The sequence below is a fragment of the Staurois parvus genome, unplaced genomic scaffold (genome assembly GCF_062004578.1).
Source record: "Staurois parvus isolate SC_StPar_1 unplaced genomic scaffold, SC_StPar_1.0 ptg000566l, whole genome shotgun sequence".
Taxonomy (NCBI): domain Eukaryota; kingdom Metazoa; phylum Chordata; class Amphibia; order Anura; family Ranidae; genus Staurois; species Staurois parvus.
The window spans coordinates 2,895,001-2,908,838 of record NW_028318362.1 but is presented as its reverse complement, the minus strand read 5'-3'; the positions used below and the strand labels follow the sequence as shown (position 1 = coordinate 2,908,838).

The 13,838-nt window shown below is 38.3% G+C and overlaps 1 protein-coding gene across 4 annotated transcripts in view; it reads left to right on the top strand.

Moving 5' to 3' along the window:
- Positions 1 to 13,838, top strand: part of UNC5C (unc-5 netrin receptor C) — a 489,123-nt gene that overhangs the window by 118,717 nt on the left and 356,568 nt on the right. For all 4 annotated transcript variants that reach the window (XM_089691640.1, XM_089691638.1, XM_089691641.1 and 1 more), the window contains exon 2: positions 256 to 291. In XM_089691640.1, the coding sequence (XP_089547766.1) occupies positions 256 to 291 (36 nt within the window). The remainder of the gene's footprint in view (positions 1 to 255; positions 292 to 13,838) is intronic.

The window sequence follows — 13,838 nt, the reverse complement described above, 5'->3', positions numbered from 1 at the left end:
TGTGCTAGTGTGGAGGATTGGTGCTAGGAGCAGGGATTGGGGGATATTTGCTAGGAGGGGAGATTGGTGGAGGAATATGTGCTTGTAGTGGGAAGTGGGGGGGGGGGATGTGTGCTAGGAGGGTTATTGCTATTGATGAAATTTTGTATGGCATTTACCTTTATGCTACTTTTGTCCACAAATATGCAATTTATGTAAACCCCAAAACTGTGAACATTCCATGTCTAAGTGATCTGTGTCTGTGTTTTATTACAGAATTTTCCAGACCCGGCCTGCAGGACCCCAGACCAGGTTAGCACTAGAATGTTTATGTAATTACATGTATATATATATATATATATATATATATAAAACAAACATGATTGTATGTAAAGCAATATTTTTGTTCACTTTTAACATCCGGTCAGCCAGAAGGTCATTCAGAAAACAGAACTTTCTGCTGATCCTGATTGAATGTTTGAAAAGAACAGAGGCTTTATTTCTTGTAATTATCTCAGTAGACAGATTCACTCCATTTGATAAGGGCACATTCGTCATCAGAATGAGAAATGCCTATGTTAGCCATAGATCGTTCACATTTCCAACCCATCCAATCTCTGAAATGTTCTGTTCTACGAAGAATTTGCAGTTTTCCAATACAGCAAAATAACTCCTTGTAACTTTTTGTTGTGTCGGTTTTCATTTTAGACTTTTTCTACATTTTAATGTTTAACTTGTTGGCTTGTGAAAGACTATTGTACTGACTTGGCTAACTGCAGTTCACGCAATTTCAGTGTCCGTAGACTTGTGTCCAGTGTCATTTTCCCATCCCAGCATGCTGGAATAATTTTATATAGTCACATTAATTTATTTCCTTCAAAAATTACGTATTGATCCTTTGTTACCCAGATATTCAAACATTTTTCAGATGAAATGAATAAACCCAAGCATTAGGAAAATCATATTAGGAAAAACACATTAATAAAAATAATAATAATAATAATGATAATAATAGTAGTAAAGTAAAGGTTATGTTATTGTAAAACTGTAGATATCTATGTGATAATATTTTATTTCCCAATATAATTAGCAAGTGAGTTACCAGTACCTTCTGTAGTAACTGATTCAGGTTTGTAGCAAACACATATGCTGTTGAACAATGCAACCTGTCCTGTGCGTTTACATGGTCGATGTGATTTTCCAATATGCTGAGCAGCCAGGGTTTATTTGTTCTTCTGATCTTTTGAAATTCGGTTGCACTGGTGAATTCTCTTGCAGTTCATTTAGCTTCCTGGACTGAAGTAACTGCCTGCCCATATGGGAGGTACGGGCAGACAGCTACACTCTAGTCTGCAGGAGCCTGACATTGCACCCGTGATCTACTGATTGTGGATGCAATGCTTTACAGGCTCCTAAAAAAAAAGACATAAATACACAAATAAAATACATACACAAGAGCTAGTGTATCTATGCTATTTGCATTTCTGTCCATCCAGTTCTGCAATTTCCACATTTCTGCATAGCACAATGCTGTCTCTGCATCAGATAGGTAGCACTTGTAGGTCCTATCTCTCCCCTATCCTTTGAACAAACCGTAAAAAAGAGAAGCAGAAAACTGTCAAGCTCTTCCCTCTGCCACTTTGCTCTCTCCTTCTATCAGCATATCCATCAACTGCTCCTTTTGCTGCTTCTCATTCGCCTAGTGCAGTGTTTCTCAACTCCAGTCCTCATGGACCCCCAACAGGTCATGTTTTCAGGATTTCCCTCAGATGAAACAGCTGTGGTAATTACTAAGGCAGTGAAACTGATCAAATCACCTGTGCAAAATAATGGAAATCCTGAAAACATGACCTGTTGGGGGTCCATGAGGACTGGAGTTGAGAAACACTGCCCTAGTGTGAGCTTTGCTGTACAGGGGACTGCAAGAGCCTAAAACCAACTCAAATTCAGGTAGTTACAAAAAAAGCATAACTTTAAATGTGCTTTAATGAGTATTATGAATTCTTTGTATATGTATTATGAATTATTTGTATATTATAAATTATGAAGTAAATGAATTATGTGTGTCTTTTGATATTTGCTTTAAGTTCAGCTTTAGAGCCCGTTTGCACCAGAACACGTTGCAAGAAACCCACATTACGTTCAAAACACGCTGCTGTTGTGATCTGTAGCAGCTGTCAATATTGAGTTAATGAGACCCCAAATGCAGGTTGCAAACACAGCACATTTGCCTGCTCCAGATCGCATTGTACCGAGGTACCATGCGTACCGATTGCAGTGCATTTCCAAAAGTAGTTCTTGCACTACTTTTGGTGCAGTGTGTTTTGAGTCCATTCAATCACAGCACACTGAACTGCATTTAAATGACACAGGAACATGCAATGCATTCACATGTATGTCCTAGGGTGAACTGGCCCTTAAGGTTGGGCAGATTTGTATTTACCTCTGGGCCCAACATAGATAATCTGAAAAAAAAAGGCAGAAGCAGACCATACAATACAAGATTTGTTTTTTGTTTAACTTGCAGGAAAAAAAAAGAAGAAATTCCTCCATTTACATTATAAAGCAAAGATATATAAATCTCCCACTGCAGCTATTGTATTCTGATGGCTGGCAAAATACCGGAACATCGGATGCATCTGATTGTATGCTGGTGTTGTTCAGCCAACAATTTTCCATCTGGCTCCTTTGATTTTTTTTCTGGCCCATCCACAGAGCGAATTTTGTCCGATTTAGGAGGACCCAGATAAAAATAATGTAGTGTATGGCCATGGTCAGTTTTAAAAATAAAGCACTAAGTAATTTATAAAAGTTTATACTTTTTAATCTCTTTTTGATTTTGTTTTTTTCCCCAACAAAGCTACATAGTACCTACTTAGTATGCCTTAAAATGCTGGGAAAACTGTGTTGGATGTTCCTATTTGCACAGGCCATTACATTTAGGAACAGCAGTGTAGCTCAGATTTGGTAACCCAACCCATGTGCTCTTTTGTCTCTGAATAATATGCCTCTCAATTTAATTGTCACCAGGGCAAGCACTCCTTTGTTTTACTGAACAAATGTATGTAGTTATAGCATTCCATACTCTTCCACTATTGACAGGCCAGGAATTCTTCAATGAGTGATGAGACCCTAATCTTAGCATGTATAATTTAGAGTACATCTGTACAAATGCAAATATAGAATAGGCACTACTAGCCCACTCTCATTTTTATTTATTAATATTATATAGGGAAATATTTATATAAGTTATTACATTAACTGGAGTATGTGCATTTATATTAGCATATACATAGGTATGTGGTTATGTATAGGTTTTATTTTTTGCAGCCTTGTATTATTGTATTATATGACTATAACTTATGCTATTGATTATGTTAGAAGTCCTAGCTATTTATGTCAACAATGTGTTAATTTTAAGTACATTTTCAATGAACATATAAAATCCAGACTAAAACCTAGTTGTGTGAAAATGTATTTAATGCTTTTTATTTATTTATTTATTTGCTTCTTTTAGATTGCATGTTTAATTCCTTTTTATTATTTTCCATTATCCTATTTGAAGATTTTGAATGTGCTACCAAGTAAAATTTAAGAGTTTGTTTATTCTTGTATACACTTAACTACTGTTTTCTCATTATCTTGTTGCAAAGGTTTACATCCTTGAAAGTGAGATAACAAGAAAATTAGTACTTTTAGCTCTTCTTGTTCTACAAATAGTGGTTTATGTAACTGTTACAGCTTGCTGAAACTGCAGTCTTGTAAATAATGCTAATGAATTGTACAATGGTCATACCACAAAATGTGTCTAAGATGGTGTTAAGGGTTCTCTTTAGACAAACCACAAATTTATTTCTTACTTAGCGAGCATATGGTGGACAACATACTAATTAGAGTGATAGCCTTTCAGCACCATTGATAGATTCATTAACTGGTCAGTTTATGACTGTAATCAGAGCACACAGGGGGCTTAAGTCTCCAGTGCCTTGGTGTATATAGCAACATACGTTTAAAGGAAAGCGCAAAATGCAATGTAAACATTCACTGGCATATTCACAAAATGACACATTCACTGGTAACATTTATGGTATCTGTAAGACAGGAATGTGCACTTGAAAATGTGACAGCTGGTGAATGTCCAGCTGATGTTTATAATGCACTAGCTGCTTATTAGCAGTTATTGTGAGGCTAGCAAATGTTGAGACTTTTTAGAAAATGTTTGCACTTGGAGGGTTCTCTGTTTGAATTAAAAAAATTTTTTTTATATTTCCATGTGTATCATTCCCCAAACTTGGCACAATGACATCTATAGTCTCACAGTTAACAGTGTTACAGGGAACCCAGGTGAGATGCCTCCCTAAAGTTCTCTGCATGCTTTCAAAGGTTTTCCAGCAGGGATTCTTTGACTTCTAGTAATAAATATTGTAGTAACCACCCTTCCCCATCAATGAACAAAGGTTTAGATGTCAGTGAATGCTTTTTCACCTGTTAAGCCTAGTACATACGATCAGAAAAATACTGCTTTCGAAGCGATCGTACGATAATTTGATCTTTAGTACACAGCTTTCATCCAGAATTATTTGAAGGAACAAACACGACAATTTTTCTCATATGATACCAGATCATACAATTTTCATTTAATCAGTACAGTTTTCATACGAAAATACAGTACAAATACATTACATCACTTCCAAATTTTTTTCTGTTGTACTAGAAGTTTCCTTGACTTTAGTATCCTATTCACTTTCAATATGAGACTAGCATGCAAAAAAAATGGACGATCATCCGATCATCCGTTAAATATTCTCATCGCATGTACGGGTTTAAGTCCCCATTCACACGTGAGCATTTTGTAGTTTATTTCTCTTCAGTATGCTTGACTACGCTCAACATGTAGAGTCTCATTGTTTTTAATTGTGCCTGTTCATATTTCAGTGCTCATGCTTAAGGAAGTATATCAGTTCTTTTTTAAGCATAATCAGAAGTTTTTTTACATCATAGAATTCAATAGGGGTGCCTGTAAACTTGCAACATGTGCTTGTGTACATTTTTGCTTGCATTTGGCAGTAGATGGTCTGCCCCATTTTTCTAGAACTGGTCTCCTATACTTACCCAGCCCAGGAAACAAAGGTCTGAAGCAGCGGCGGACTGACAACTCATGGGGCCGGGCAATAGGGGATCATGGGGCCCCTGTGTCCTTGCACAAACTCACAAAAGCCTATGAAAAAGGTACCAGGGGCATCTCATGGGGCCTCCTACTGAGTGCCCAAGTTTCCAAATGGTCAGTCTGCCCCTGGTCTAAAGCTTTATACACATGCAAAAATTCTTGCACAAAGCTTGGAAAAACACTTTAAAAATGTATATTTACATTTACAAAAGCTTGAAAAAATGCATAAAAAATTGCCAGAAATGCCCTCCTCTCAGGTGTGAATGCAGACTTATATATGGTGCCAAATGTGCTGTGATTGTGTTTTATAACTAGGGTTGATTTAAAGTTGAACTCCGGCAATTTTTTTTTTTTGCCCATGCAGTGGGGCTGTGCCTGCACTGTGTGGGTAAACTGCTCGATTTGTCTAGGGGTGAGCAGAAAGCATATATTCACTCGCTCTTTTGTTCCTCCAGAATACGGTGTTCTCCCACTGTCCAGTGGTGGAATGCTCCTGCTCTATGGAGCCCGCTCTAGGCATGATGATATCAGGAACAGTCCACAATTTAAGAACACTGGAGTACAGGAGTGCCGAAAAGGTCTTGTTCAGAGAGGATCGGCGGGTCAGGTAAGTATATCTTTGCTGTTCTCTCCCCTAGAAGAAAACGAGCAGTTAACCCATGCAGTGCAGGCACAGCCCCACTGCATGGGAAAATAAATTGCCAGAAGTTCAGCTTCAGGTGCAGAACAGTGTTTAACTACCACAAAATGTTTTATTTTCCATCTTAATTGGTCTGGCAATGGGTTTATCCCTGGCTATAATGAACCCAATGCAGTAATATGTAGTGGAATCCAATAATGGGAATTCTTTTATATATTATATGGTATATGTGCCAAGACTACCCTGTGTAGTAGTCCTTGGAGTCTCAGGTTCACCCAATTTTATTTGCAAGTCTGGATGCATTTTTCCTCAATATAGTTCTGCCATTCTTTTTGGGTATTCTATGGTGGTATACATAAGTTCACATTTTATAGGGTCAGCATGGCAGTCATGAGGCTAGTATATTCGGAAGGAGAGCTCAACAATAACAGTCTCCATATTTTTTTCATAACTACAGGCAAATCGTATTTGAGAAACATTTTTACTGCTCACTTCAAATACCCAGTAAGACCCTGGGGATTTTTTTGTTTTAAACTTTCTATGAACCTGAACTTGAATAGGTACTAAAAGGGTTGAGCAAAGCATCCATGGAAATTATTTTAAAATACTGACAGGTATGCAAGCATATGAATCAGAAAATTCCAGGTCAGAAGCTAGACTATCCAAACTTATTTTCTCATCAGAAATGAAGAATATTATTTTTGGAAAAAAAGTTAAGAAACTGAATCCACTTGCGTCACATGCTGGACATTATGAAACTACCGGGGATGTAAAACTTCATAAACTGCATTCAAAGAACAAGCAAAAACTATACACTTAAATAAACATCATGCACTTCATTTATACAAAGCTAAACATCTGTATGGTGTTACATAGCGTTTTTTTTTTCTCTCAAAGAATACCTTCATGTTCTTTTTCTGCATCAAATTGCGCTTTACATTTTTATCTTGTACACTTAGAAGACAGTTAAGATCTGTGTAGGCAGGTTACCATCACATCATTAACAGCTTTCAAACTATTCCTTCTGAAGGGCAATCATAGAAATGTACCTGAGATGTAATAGCTGAAACTTACAGACACAACAGACGGTGTGTAGGTGTTGTTACTGACTGATGAATTTTTTTTTTAAAAGTGTAGCTTTTGACAGATTAACATTGCTGAGTGATAATAATGAGTTCTTTTAGTGGCAGTTTTATTTTATTATGTATGTATTTTGTGCAGATCCTAAAGTTTCAGTCTTGATTTTAAAGTTCTTTTAGTCATGTGAAAGAAACAACTAAACACAAAAAGGTTACAGAGGAAATACATTAAAGAAGTATTGTCTACTGCCTACCTCAAATTTATGGGCAGACGGTTTGAGTTTCTGTTAAAGCTGAAGTCCTGGCAAACAGCTAAATGCATACAAATACATAGAAGCTGTTTTACCAGTCAAAGGCTCAGTCACCTTCCCCACTCCAGCCTCTAACCAAAACTAAAAAAAAAAGTTTTGCCTTTAGTTATATTTTAATGCTGCTGTACAAAATATTACAAAAGGCTGATATTATGCCAGATTCTGTTGCCTTCAATAATTGCATTTAAATATACATTTTATGTTCTTTTAAATAATAAACTTTTTTTTTTGTCCAGGGCAGCACAGTGGCTTAGTGGTTAGCACCTCTGCCTTGCAGCAATAGGTTTTTCAGTTCTAATCCTAAATAATCCTGACTAGGATACACTGTCTACATGGAGTTTACATGTTCTCTGTGTCTGTGTCGGTTTCCTCCAGGCACTCGGGTTTACTTTTGGTTTTCTACACTCTAAAGACATTGGTTGAATCAAGTGCACATAAGATAGCTTTCTAAATGCCTTGTGTCCCCAGGTACTTTAATATCACCCTCAATTTATGCAGCGCTTTACATATATATATATATATATATATACAGTGGGGCAAAAAAGTATTTAGTCAGCCACCAATTGTGCAAGTTCTCCCATTGGCTGATTTGGAAAGAATTTATTTGCACATTATGGTGGTCAATATCAAAAGTTCATCTCAATACTTTGTTATATATCCTTTGTTGGCAATGACAGAGGTTAAACGTTTCCTGTAAGTCTTCATAAGGTTGGCACACACTGTTGCTGGTATGTTGGCCCATTCCTCCATGCAGATCTCCTCTAGAGCAGTGATGTTTTGGGGCTGTCGCTGGGCAACACAGACTTTCAACTGCCTCCAAAGGTTTTCTATGGGGTTGAGATCTGGAGACTGGCTAGGCCACTCCAGGACCTTGACATGCTTCTTATGAAGCCACTCCTTCCTTGCCCGGGCGGTATGTGTGGGATCATTGTCATGTTGGAAGACCCAGCCACATTTCATCTTCAATGCCCTTGCTGATGGAAGGAGGTTTGCACTCAAAATCTCACAATACATGGCCCCATTCATTCTGTCCTGTACATGGATCAGTCGTCCTGGTCCCTTTGTGGAGAAACAGCCCCAAAGCATGATGTTGCCACCCCCATGCTTCACAGTAGGTATGGTGTTCTTTGGATGCAACTCAGCATTCTCTCTCCTCCAAACACGACGAGTTGTGTTTCTACCAAACAGTTCTATTTTGGTTTCATCTGACCGTATGACATTCTCCCAATCCTCTTCTGGATCATCCAAATGCTCTCTAGCAAACTTCAGACGGGCCCGGACATGTACTGGCTTAAGCAGGGGGACACGTCTGGCACTGCAGGATCTGAGTCCCTGGCGGCGTAGTGTGTTACTGATGGTAGCCTTTGTTACGTTGGTCCCAGCTCTCTGCAGGTCATTCACTAGGTCCCCCTGTGTGGTCCTGGGATTTTTGCTCACCGTTCTTGTGATCATTTTGACCCCACGGGGTGAGATCTTGCATGGAGCCCCAGATCGAAGGAAATTATTAGTGGTCTTGTATGTCTTCCATTTTCTAATTATTGCTCCCACAGTTGATTTGTTCACACCAAGCTGCTTGCCTATTGCAGATTCAGTCTTCCCAGTCTGGTGCAGGTCTGCAATTTTGTTTCTGGTGTCCTTCGACAGCTCTTTGGTCTTCACCATAGTGGAGTTTGGAGTGTGACTGTTTGAGGTTGTGGACAGTTGTCTTTTATACTGATAACAAGTTCAAACAGGTACCATTGATACAGGTAATGAGTGCAGGATAGAGGAGCCTCTTAAAAAAGAAGGTACAGGTCTGTGAGATCCAGAAATCTTGCTTGTTTGTAGGTGACCAAATACTTATTTTTCACCATAATTTGCAAATAAATTCTTTCCAAATCAGCCAATGTGATTGTCTGGATTTGTTTTCTCATTTTGTCTCTCATAGTTGAGGTCTACCTATGATGTCAATTACAGGCCTCTCTCATCTTTTTAAGTGGGAGAACTTGCACAATTGGTGGCTGACTAAATACTTTTTTGCCCCACTGTATATATATATATATATATATATATATATATATATATATATTGTACATTCCCATAAATCCCTGCCCTCAAGAAGCTTACAATCTACAAATTAAATTTTTAAAAAAATGTGTTTGTTATTTTTTTTTTAGACTGCAGCTTTATTGGTCCATCAAGCAAAGTTTCTAATTTATCCTAAACGTTCTTAGGCAACACTTGTTTTTCTGGTGAACCTCAACTCTACCTCCTAAAACACGCTTATCAGAATGTAAAAGATAGGCTTAACAATAAAACCTTTATTGTTCTATGATATATATCATAGAGTCAGCTGCAGGTTATTTAATTATCTGTTTCTCTAACTGGAGTTAAGCCTGTATACACAGGCCAAACATCGACCGGTATAGGCCGGAGAAGAGGCATGCTAAAGAAACATCTGCCAATCGGCATACAGTCAGCGCTGGCAGCCAATGGCGGGGGGGGGGGGATAGTTAGTACAGAGACCTTCTCGTGAGTGCCTCAATTTTTTTTTTGTTCAGCAGTCTATTGACCAGCTTCTGTTGAACAGAGAGGGCTGCTCACACATTAAAATTCAGCTGAACAGACCACATTTGATACATGTGTACCCAGCTTTAGTTTTAAATTCCTCTGCACATAATTGGATATTTAAAGTAAACACAACTTCGCCTTGTTGACTATGCTAAGTGAAATATTTCCAATTCTTTGATCAACCATGTCTAATCAGTAAGTGCAGACACTCCCATTGTGAGCCTGATTTAAAACTGCATCTAGTTTCTATCAAATTGTAAGAATTGCCTATAAAGAAGGAGAACAAATGACATACATTATAATAATTTTAGAGAAAAAGAGAGAAAGCCACTGTTTTCTTTTTTACATCTGCTTTGAATTCTTCTTAAACATAACCAGACATGCATAATTGCAATGGGACAATGTAGGCTGCATTCTTCAAATGTTCCTTTTTATTTGAAAAATAATATTACATATAATTATATGAACAAAGAGTATTTGTGCAGTATACAATCAGAACAAACATATCCCAGATACTTTGCTAGGCATACACAAGGATAGGAGTTACTAATGTTTCCACATACGAATCGGGAAGTCTGATGAAAGTCAAGTCAAACAATGAAGCCTTTCACGTCTCTAGTAAATGGTGGTGCAGTTGCTGAAATCTCCCTGGAGTTTATTTTTGTAGGACTTCTTCCATGCTTGCATGCTCATAAAGATTTGGCCGTGAAAGGAAATTGGTCAAGCAGCCTTGAATTGGCTTTTTATCCATTGACCTGTGTTTCGTATATCTAATGACCTATTGGACTTTGGCATCTCAGTTTCCACTGGACTAAATCAATAGTTTGTTTCAAATCATTTTTCTTTCATTACAGTCTTTGCTAACAAGTTTATTTTCCTGCTTTAGTTTAAGTATGTTAAAGAGGCACTGTGTGTGAGAAATCATATAGTGTTGGTCCCAGTAAGATTCACAGTGCTTCAAGGGAAGTCTGGTAAATATTTATTCACATTTGCATGTAAGCGTGCTGCAAAATAAAAAGCTCTGTTCTTGGTTAGATCAAGGGTTGAAAATGAGGTGTGATTGCTTGACTAACAATTTTAAGAACTAACACACTTTTTAGGCAGGAAGCAAAGTTCTTTTTAAATTAAATAAAATTGTACTGACTACTAAAAAAGCAGAAGATCACTAAATCATTAAAGTAGGTACCATAAGGTGCCAACATTGTACCTGCATGGCACTGCCAGCCTCTTCACTATACCACTGGAACCCCAAATTCATATACAGATGGTAACCTCCCGAATAGAAAGGGTAAATTTTGGTGTCAGTAAGGTGGCCCATAGACCACATGCAGCCCATGAGCACCTTCCCTGCAGCCTGCTAAGGCTCTCTCTACCAACACCTTTAGTGAGCAGAGGAGAACTTCAGCAGGCTGCAAAGAAGATTCCCGCAGCTGCAAAAGAAAATTAGGTGGTGGTGGTGGTGGTGGGCAGGCATTGCCCACAGTGTAAGAGCCAGTTTGCAGTGTAGTGTTGCTGACCTCTTGTCTATCCCAGCTATTCTATCTTTTTTCATTGGGGCAAACTGCAAGCAATGATTGACAAATGGTAGGCGAGCAGGAGGGTCACCACAGCCCTGGCATGCACAGCAATCCAAGTTACAGATGGCACAACATGACCTGGCATATCAGAGCCTTTATGGCTGTAATGCACTTATGCGTTAAAGTATAACTAAAAGCAAAACTTTTATTTTAGTTTTGGATAAAGTAGAGAGGGATAAGACCCCCTTTCAGGTTGTATTGCTTCTGTGTCCATGTTACAGAGATTCACCCTCTATTTGTTCTGTTTAGGCAACACATTTCAGGGGCCAGAAAACACTTCCCATTCATTAGAGCTTCAGTTAAAGTAACACATTTCAATAGACTCCAAAATAGAGCTTTCCTGTGTAAATTTAATGAAGTTACTTGCTGAACCAGGAGAGTTACTTGCTGAACCAGGAGAGTTACTAGCTAGCAGCATTTGCATGTATAGCAGTAAAGATAAGAGGTCAGCCACACTAGTGACCCTAATTTAAATTTTAAAAAGTGTCATTATTGCAGGGAGGAGATCCTAAAGAAATTATAATTTGTGTCTGTCAAAGTGCAACCCATTTATGAAGGTGTGACTAACTTTGCACCCCATCCTTAAACTTGAGTTTGATGTCTAAAGCTTGCTGCACCCACCCTTCATGTACCTGGAAACATTGGTGTTTAAGAGGACTACTGCAGTTGCTCTGCCATGTAAATACTTACTTTAAGAGATAATGGTCTGTTTACACTGTGCTCCTTCATGAAGTTTCAAAAAGCAAAGTTAGGCCCTAGGAGGAAACAGGAGGAGCCTCAACAACAGTGCTTCTAAAAGTGGTTCTAAAGGCTGAAGGTTTTTTTATTTTCATGCATTCTATGCATGAAGGTAAAAAAACCTTCAGTGTGCAGCTCCCCCCTCAGCCCACCCTAATACTTACCTGAGCCCGATCCTGCATAAGAGCCTCGTCTTTCTCTGGTCTCTCTCTCCTCATTGGCTGAGACATAGTAGTGGAAGCCATTGGCTCCTGCTGCTGTCAGTTACAGCAAGTGAGGGGTCCAGATGTGCTCTGCATGTCTTATGGGCATACAGGCTGGCTCAGGAGTGGGCATGCACAAGTGCCCCCAGAGCAAGCATCTTGCTATGGGGGCACTCAACGGGGGAGGTCTCAAGGTGCAGAGGACCCGAGAAGAGGAGGATCAGGGCTGCTCTGTCCAAAACCATTGCACAATGCAGGTAAGTACAACATGCTTGTTATTTTAATTAAAAAAAGAACAAAAAAAACCAAAGCTTTACAACCATTTTAATTTTAAAGGAGGATGGTGTGTCTTTTACTAAGGGATTTAACTACAAATCACAGGCCCTATAGCAACATTTTTAAGGGGCTTCCCTCCATTTTAATAAAATCCTGGTAGTACCTGATGTTTTGTACACTCTATTATCATTGCACACCTATTGTACCACCTAGTTACTGTTGCTCTGTGGTGGTCTAAGCACCCCTTTTTTTTTTTACACCCTTTACACTGATAACTGGGGGGACATCCCCCTCCTGAGTAAAAGCCCCCTGTAAATTGGTGGTTGATGTAAATGACCCTTTACATTATCAGCGGGGGGGGGGGGGGGTATAGTTAAGAGCCATGTTTATATTTTCATTGGTTAAGTGTACAAAATGAATAAGAAGTATCTATTTTTGCTTTCAAAACCTGTGCCATTGCCATCTTTGTGTACATTCCCTAAAAGCCAAGACATAACATAAATATCACCTAGACCATCTGTGTGGGAAACTACTCAGTATGCAGTCTGTACTTATTACAATGTAAATGTGTTGATTGCACTGATTTAAATGAGCTATAATGACAGTACCAGTAGCTGCTTTTTCTTTATCATAAAATACATTTAGATACTTTCTTTTGTTGCTAATTTTGAATTTACACTTTTGTTGATTATTTTCTAACCAGATGAAAGTTAGACTTAAAATTTGAATGTATCGTCTTTATTTGGTGGAATTTATGAACTTGCAAACACAGAGTTCATTTACAATCGTGTTAACAAAACATTATGTCATGTTGAAGGTGCTGACATGTAATGGGTGGGTGTTCCAAGACACTGTTGGTAAATGTTTAACCTTCTGTGAATCAACTCTGAATGAACCTGCTGACTTGAATAAACTAACATACGGCTGATTCTTCAAAATGTGAATGTATGAAAATAGCTAGGGAGAGAGAAGGAGAAAGTGAATTAGATAGATACATAGATACTATAATATTGCCCTATGAAACCATTCTAAACAAAACAAATGCACAATAATTGCATAATTACTTGAGGATAAAGGTTTTTATTCTATTGCTATTTCTGTCTAAGCCCCCATTATTCCCATATGGTGGTAGATAAGCAGCATGAGTGGGGTTTTCTCAGTTGTCATACCACTGCTAAACATCAAAAGCACCTCTCTGATCTAATACTATCTCTCATACAAACAATAAGTCATTATGACTTTTATAGTAAAGCTGAAGAGCCTTGCTGGGTAATTCATCTTATACCTCTGTGCAGATTTGTTTGTTTAAAGAGGAATA